The sequence below is a fragment of the Benincasa hispida genome, chromosome 10 (assembly GCF_009727055.1).
Source record: "Benincasa hispida cultivar B227 chromosome 10, ASM972705v1, whole genome shotgun sequence".
Lineage (NCBI taxonomy): Eukaryota > Viridiplantae > Streptophyta > Magnoliopsida > Cucurbitales > Cucurbitaceae > Benincasa > Benincasa hispida.
This window is the reverse complement of record NC_052358.1, coordinates 44,978,154-44,985,933: the sequence shown is the minus strand read 5'-3', so window position 1 is coordinate 44,985,933 and position 7,780 is coordinate 44,978,154. Positions and strand designations below refer to the sequence as shown.

Here is a 7,780-nt window from a genome sequence, read left to right as displayed (position 1 = left end):
TGAGTGAATTATGATGATCTTCTGCCTATGAGAGCCCATTCTTTGATTTACATGTGTGGTAATGACCTCTTAGTTAATTTAATAAGCCTACCATTTTGAGAAATTTACCAAACAGAGCGCTAGGAACATAACTTTTACAAGATGGAATTCACACATTCCTATATAGAAAAATTAAGTAGATGGGTGATTCCTTTAAGTGACAATTTTGCTATTTGAACAATGTGGTCATACTCTCGTACTATACAGAGAAGGACTTGTAATGATACTTAAGGTGCAAGATGAAATTACATGGGTAAAATGGACTTTTTATCCATATTCATTAACACTTGTCCTAGAGTGTAAAGAATGCAACTCTAAGTCTATAAATCTATACTGAAATGACTTAGAGTTAGCGGATGAAAGTTAATTGATTAAAGGGTTTAATTAATTAATTTTGTATCATTAAAGCTTATAATTTATAAGTTCATAAGTTCTTCTTGCTCTATAATGAATAATATTCAATTTAGTTGAAAGAATTAAGATGTTCAAATTAATATTTAATATATTTGATATATTAAATGCAAAATGAGAGAATTGAATTAAATTTTGATAGGCTCAAAATAATATTTAATATGCTAGATATAAAAGAGAAATAAATATATATTTTGTATTTGACACATTAAATATTAAAAATAATAAATATTAGATACATAAAGGAAAATATATATTTAAAATATTGAACTAGATATCAAATAAGTTTATATTCCTCGTTCAAATTTTAAATATATATCAAATAAGTTAATATATATTGTGAATGAGATTCAATAAGTATAATATATATTTTGAACATATTAGATATTAAAATATAATACGGCAAAGATTGACCCCAAGTCCCTGATAGGACCTTTGGGTAGCCATTTGGACATCGTGCATGTCTCCTCTAAAGAGAATTAGAGTTTTTTCTAAACCTTTCCCATCCCTTGCGAAAGATTTTCTTTCAAGGAGGCTCTGCAAATAGGATTGGTAAAATTTTCTACGGAGTCGGATTTCTATAGAATTCTATCTCGATACCGAGTTTGATTGGGAATAGGTCAAATCGGGGATCTTTTTAAGGTCTCCGTCTAGGGACAAGGAGGGTATACCTACTTCGACCTTGACCCCGACCCCGATTAGATTTTGATTAGGTATTTAACTTTTTGCATTTAGCCCACTAGCCTAACTAAAGTGTCCAAGCCCAAACGCAACCCTAATTTGGCCAATTTGAGAAATGGGGAATGGGTCCCTGTGGGGACTGTTCCCCCAATGGGAAATCCTAGCCCTTGTCCCCGCCTTCGAATGGTGGAGACATAAGAGTGGGGATGGACTAAATTCTCCCATCGAAGACGGGGATGGGGAACCCTCTCGATCCTGCCCTGGTCCCATTGTCAATCCTACCTCCAAGTTTGTTCTATGTTCAAGTCTGTAACAAGGAATTTGTGGAAGTCTTGAAGGTTAAATTTTGTTAGAGTTGGAGAACTTGCCATATAATTCTCCATCGATTATTTAACGTAAATTTTGCTTAAATTTATAATTTTAGTTTAATTCTAAAGAAATTCAAAGATGAACTAATTCTTTTAGTATGAGTTAAGATTACAAACACATGAATGAATGATGAAATATAAAATGGACTTTGAATTAGTCAAACAAAAACAAACTAAACTACTACATCAATTCATTAAAGTTTGGTCAGTCATTACCGATAAAACATAAACTCTTTAGGAACAAACCATAAAGAAATACTAATAAAGAGAAAAAGAGAATGGAAGAAAAACTCCATGACACTTGTCACCCTTATTTCCATCGTGATTCGCAATCTCAAGCCTTGAATCTCTTTCTTCACTTTTATGGGTGTTCCCTAACTCCCAAAACTAAGTAGAAATCGAATATAGACCTTTTCCCTCTAAATAATCTCCTTTCGAATTAAATGAAATATATGTTTATAATCGGTCATCCCATAACTCAATTTAATAGGAACCAATAATCTAGTTAAATTAGAAATAAACAATAAAACAATGCTGGAGAAAAATGCTTAATATCTAAGGAAAAAAGTTTTCATATCATTAAGCATAGGGTTGATGTGTTGTCTGGTGTTGAGCATAAAGTTGACATGCCAATAAATAGAAATGGAATATAGACCTTTGCGGCGATGAGATGCTACTGGCAGTGTCTAGACACTACCTATGCGTTTTTTTTTTTTTTGAAACTTCTGCAACAACATTGCTTTTTCTCGTTATCTTCTTTTCTTTTATTCAATTCTTGTTCTCTGACTTACAACTTAGGCTTTTCGATTCTTACCATATAATCGCATTTTCTCAATAGTTTCTCTAAAAACTCAATTTAACTCCAAATGCTCAAAATCTATAAATAATTAAACATATATGTGAATTCACTTAAATACATCTCAAAGCTAGCAATAACTAAGGCCTAAAGATGGTTCACTCTGTGCACTATCAAGTGTTGCCTTATGCTAGCGATTGGCTGAAAAGGCTCATGCTACCTCTTAAGATGTTCTTATAGACTTCTTTACACTGACTATGTGATTGCTAGGGAGTAGTCATATGTGGCCATGTGAGAAAGATAGAATCATCTACCGTAAGGGTCGCATCACTTTAATCTTTATTAATCTATGAAGGTGGTTGAAAATGCAACCGATGTTTCACATTGACTATAAGATCTTTTAGGTGATTTTCAAAATAGACATGCGTTATCCATAGGCTCTTATAGACGAATTAGTCAGAAGAGAATTTATGTGGAGAAAAGATGGAGTATAAACCAATTAAGAGCTTATTCGAGAATTTTTGTTTCACTTGACTCTTTAAAATAAGGCTTAATTGTGTCTAACTACTCATGGGAAGCTTTTATCTTAATTCTCCTCCTAATTTGACTTTAGACATTGGTTCATGCTCTAATGAATGTCCTAGGGGGAAAGAAAAGAATCTCAAAGAAAATGAAAAAAATAAAGAGTTTCGATTATAATTAAAGCTTTATGGGCTAAGTCGTTGCACAGTCAATTTCCAGTTTGTAGTGGTTGGCTCCAATAACCCAACACATACAATTTTATACGATACTGGGGGTGGGGGGGCAACCAAACCAGACGGGCATTGGGATTTGAGAGTGAGCAATCTCAAGCCAAATGCTTACGCCTGATATTCTTGACGGATTTGGCACAAGAAATCAAACACAAGGAAACGGAGAAAAGGAAAATCAAGCGTAAAGGAGAGAGAGAGAAGAGAACAGAGAAAGCAAAGGCAAAGCAGTGAATTGACTGACAACTGGCGAGTGGTTAGAGAGAGAGAGATGGGGGTCCCCTCCTTTCTCTCTTCTTTCTTCTGCAATTGGCAGCTCTCTTCTTCTTCTTCTTCTCTTTGCCGTTTCTACAACATTCACCAACACCCATCAAGATCTTTGCTCTGTTTTGTTCCTTTCTCTTCTTGGGTCTCTGTTTTTCGTTTCTGGGTATTGATTGTTCCTATGGAGAATTGAATTTACAGACTCAGATACTATGCGAGGGGTTGGAATTCTTTTGGGTTTTGATCTGGGTGGAAATGCGTTTTGTTTATTGTCTTTGGATTTTCAGTGAACTTCTTGATTGCTGTGCGTTTTAGCGATTGAGCATTGAGAAGAAGACGGGAGGGAAAATGTGGGATCTCAATGATTCTCCCGATCATGGTGGAACTGATGAATTTGAGGTTCTTTCATCGATTGATGGCGATGAAGACAGAGCAAAATGGATAGGATCCATTAATTCTAACTCGAGCTCTTCGGTGGTGGTTATGGAGGATGGATCCGACGCCGACGAAGCCAGCGTCGGCGAGGAAGAACCACTAGTCCAACGGAAAAACTTCTCGGTAACCCACCCGCTGGCGACTCGGCAGTTCTTCCCCATGGAGGATTCCGACGTCGGGGCTTCATCGGCGGCCGTCGGTGGCTCAGCTAGGTTCCCTCGAGCTCGGTGGGTCGGCGTGAAGTTTTGCCAGACAGAGCCTGTCGCTGCTGTGAGACCAATGGCGGTTCTGCAGCCGTTAAAGAAAAGTCGGCGAGGGCCCAGGTCCCGGAGTTCTCAATATCGCGGCGTCACGTTCTACCGGCGCACCGGCCGGTGGGAATCTCACATATGGTTAGCTTCTTTTTGAACTTCTCCTAGCTATCAAATTAGTTTCAATATTCCGCCATTAACTCACAGTCACAGCCTCTGGTTTTTTCCCCCTTCCTTTTTTGCTGAACTAGGGACTGTGGCAAACAAGTTTACCTGGGTATGAATCAAAATCTTTGAATTCTCATTACTTTTTTACATTATATGATGATGAAATTGTATGTTGTTGAATTTGATGAACTCCCAACAGGCGGATTTGATACTGCTCATGCAGCTGCTCGGTGAGCCCCTGATTTTATTGTGTTTTTGGTTTGTCTTTCATTTTGAACTCAAAATCGAAATCAATATGTGGAAGTTCTTCTACAGAGCCTACGACAGGGCAGCTATAAAATTTCGAGGAACAGAGGCAGACATAAATTTCAGTATTGAAGACTACGAGGATGATTTGCAGCAGGTTCTTTCTTTTCACTCAATTGCTGTTTCAATTTTCTTGAAACAACCAGGCTTTTGAATTTGGTTTTCTCTTGAACAGATGGGAAATTTGACGAAGGAAGAATTCGTGCATGTTCTTCGTAGACAAAGCTCAGGTTATCCGAGAGGAAGCTCGAAATTTAGAGGTGTAACATTGCATAAATGTGGGAGATGGGAGGCTCGGATGGGCCAGTTTTTAGGCAAAAAGTAACAAGATTTCTTCAAGCCATTGTTTGCTTGAATACTTATTTTGTTGGATTGAATTGCTTATGTTTTATCGATTCGGTTCAATTTATTCCACAGGTACGTTTATCTGGGGTTGTTTGATTCCGAGATTGAAGCTGCAAGGTATGTCTATGAGTGCTTTTTTGTGTTTGTTGATCTGTTTAGTGATTATGAACTTCAACTTCTAAGTGTTACTTGTTTTAGAGCTTATGATAAAGCTGCAATCAAGTATAATGGCAAAGAAGCTGTTACAAACTTTGATCCCAGCATATATGAGGATGAGCTGAGTACAACTGGTAATTTTGTTGGAGTTTTTTGGTGGGTCTTCTCTTTTTTTGGATCAGCCTATCGATTGATTCTCATGAACTTTGCAGAATCATCATCAGGCAAAGTCTTGGAACAGAATCTTGATTTGAGGTTGGGCAATTCAAGCTCTAAAAAACACACACTTTCATTTGGAAATCATTGCTCAAATGTCACCCCAAATACTGATTTGCAAATTACTAATGAATCTAACCTTCAGGTGAAATGGTTATAGCCTCTCTGATTTGGATGTGAACTTATGACATTTCTCGCTCTGTTTACTGTCTATTCAAATTAAGATTGACAGTCTTTGACAATTTCAACTTGATGTAATCCAGGAATCAAGTATATTTGAGAATGATAATGGTAGAGAATATAGGTTCCTTCAGACAGAGAAAATGCAGTTTCGTAGTGAAATGATCGTTCGACCTCCACCCTCCATTGAAACGACAGAACATGGGCGCTTGGAGACTCTTCACAATTACTCTCCACACGTCAATCAATCAAACTCTCAAGTAAGATTTGGGCTTTCAGTTGTTTTACAATGTTTTGTTCTCCATAAACTTTAGACTTTAGTATGATCTTTGATAATTGTGACCATTTAGTCTCAGACTTAAAGTGTTCAATCTATGTGATCCTTACATTTAACACCATTTACTGAAAAGATGACTGTGGCAAGTCAATGATAGAGCCAAATATATTCGAAAGATAAATGGTAATAGAATTATAAGGTAAACCAAGTCTTCAAAGTACTTGAACTCTACCTCTCTTGAGAATTCTCTCGAGTCTTAAATCTCACCAAAAAATTGTTTGCCTTTCCCCTTTCCTATTTCCTCTATTTATAACAAGCTACCATAACAAATTCTCTAACTAATTGCTAACATACCTTTGATACTATTATTATTTCCTAATAGCATTCCTATCTGTTTATTGCATCCATTAATGACAAAATTGGCGTGAATTGATAGGCCAATGATAGAAGGATATGGTCAACTTAATACAATAAAGTGGCATGTGCAACATACTCTTGTGTCGAAATAATGTATCTTCTTTTTGTTAGGATACCTCCTAACAAAACAACTAAGAACATAAAGAACACTAAAAGATATAGATTTATATTGTAATATCAATGAAGAAGCTACAATATATCATAGCCTTTCGAGAGGGTTACCCTATCTCAAATTCCTCAAAGTAAATTACTACAAAAGTCTCCCCATAACATCACCCACACTACCATTTATAGCTCTAAAGATCTTACAAACTTAATGTCTAATTACTAGAATACCCCTTACAACTAATCATACTAATAATATCAATAATCCTAACCAGGGTCTTACACTTTTATAGAGCATGCCACCTTCCATCCACTTTCACTGATTATGTCGAGCCAAATCAGCCAAACACTTTGTTTAAGGGACATATAATATACCATTATTTAGGTCCTATTTGGCAACAATTTCATTTTATTTTATGTTATTAAAATTTATGCTTGTATCGTCCCAATTCCTTAGTTTCGAGTTTCTTTAATAAACATTTTAACTGTTGTCAAATTTCAAAAACAAATGCTTGTTTTTTAAAAACTATATATAGATTAATAGTTTCAATGGTAGTAAAAACATAATAATAATGATATGGGTAAGATATAACAGCAATAGTTAAGGAGTTGGAAGTTGTAAAGTTGTATTTCTGTGTGTAGATTCAGTTGTTGAGCAGCAGCAATGAAGGAGGGTTAGGAAGTGATGAAGTTTCACTGTGTTTGAGTAAAGGCCACCAATGGCAGCAATCTGGTGGCTCTCAACAATTTGCAAATGCTGCAGCATCATCAGGATTCCCACAACTTCAAATTTCAACTTCCCAAAATTGGCTGCAGAAAAATAATGGATGTTACTTCTTACATAGACCCTCTTGATTCTATCTTTTTCAATGTTTTTCTGCATTGCCATTACCATTCAATCATTTTTCTTGTTTCTTCTTCGGTTTTTCGGTTTTTCAGTTTCTTTTTGGTTCATAAGTTCTTTCCTAAGCTTGTAAAGATTGATTCTTCCAAGAAACAATTGTTCTCTAAGAAGGAATAAGGGGCCATCTCATTCACATTTGGAAACAAAATATTCATCAATGTGATGTTGGATCATGAATGTATGTAACTCCAGTGATAGGAGTCTTTATATCAAACCTATAGTTAAACACATGAGTGAAAATTTGGACGTCTAATCTCTTAGTCGAAGTGATTGTGCGTTAATTAGTTTTACTTTTCGATAAAGTCATTTTCTTCGTTCAATATAAGAAAGTATGGACAATTAGAATCTTGACTTTTTTGTTGAGAGCATATGCTTTAGTGCATGTTTCAATTGATTTTGAAATTGTTAATTGTCGTATTTAAAATCATTCTAAAACATTCATGTAATCACTCAAAATTAATTTAATATTTAATCTCATACTTTTGCATACGATTTTTATATCATTAAAATTAGTTTAATATGATTAGTGAAAGATAAAAGTGATTTCAATCGCTTTAGAATCGCTCCTAAATATGTCCTTTATCATGTTCGGTTTGATGCTTATTTCTAATTTCTTAAATAGAGTTTGAATTTTAAGATATTCATGATCATTTTTATCAACCAATATGTTTACTAATCTAATAAATATGTACAAATATAAACTTTTAATGAT

At 35.2% G+C, this 7,780-nt stretch overlaps 1 protein-coding gene across 2 annotated transcripts; it reads left to right on the top strand.

The window, feature by feature from the left end:
- The first annotated feature begins 3,053 nt into the window (after positions 1 to 3,053).
- LOC120088678 (AP2-like ethylene-responsive transcription factor TOE3) lies at positions 3,054 to 7,314 on the top strand. Of its 2 annotated transcripts, none has more exons than XM_039046098.1 (10): positions 3,054 to 4,135; positions 4,246 to 4,271; positions 4,362 to 4,392; positions 4,478 to 4,565; positions 4,644 to 4,789; positions 4,886 to 4,930; positions 5,012 to 5,103; positions 5,194 to 5,330; positions 5,449 to 5,625; positions 6,807 to 7,314. In XM_039046098.1, exons 1-10 carry the CDS (start codon positions 3,657 to 3,659, stop codon positions 7,017 to 7,019), a joined length of 1,434 nt encoding a protein of 477 aa, XP_038902026.1. In that variant the 5' UTR covers positions 3,054 to 3,656; the 3' UTR covers positions 7,020 to 7,314. The 2 variants fall into 2 exon arrangements, with proteins under 2 accessions (XP_038902026.1, XP_038902025.1); XM_039046097.1 differs by having other exon boundaries at positions 3,059 to 4,135; positions 5,182 to 5,330.
- Positions 7,315 to 7,780: the final 466 nt, after the last annotated feature.

What these genes read in the sequence shown, in the direction of transcription:
- LOC120088678 (XM_039046097.1), top strand. Translation starts at nt 3,657, where the DNA reads ATGTGGGATCTCAATGATTCTCCCGATCATGGTGGAACTGATGAATTT. An exon ending in ACGAGGATGATTTGCAGCAG is followed by an intron (nt 4,566 to 4,643) that starts GTTCTTTCTTTT and finishes TCTCTTGAACAG; the next exon opens with ATGGGAAATTTGACGAAGGA. An exon ending in TCCGAGATTGAAGCTGCAAG is followed by an intron (nt 4,931 to 5,011) that starts GTATGTCTATGA and finishes TACTTGTTTTAG; the next exon opens with AGCTTATGATAAAGCTGCAA.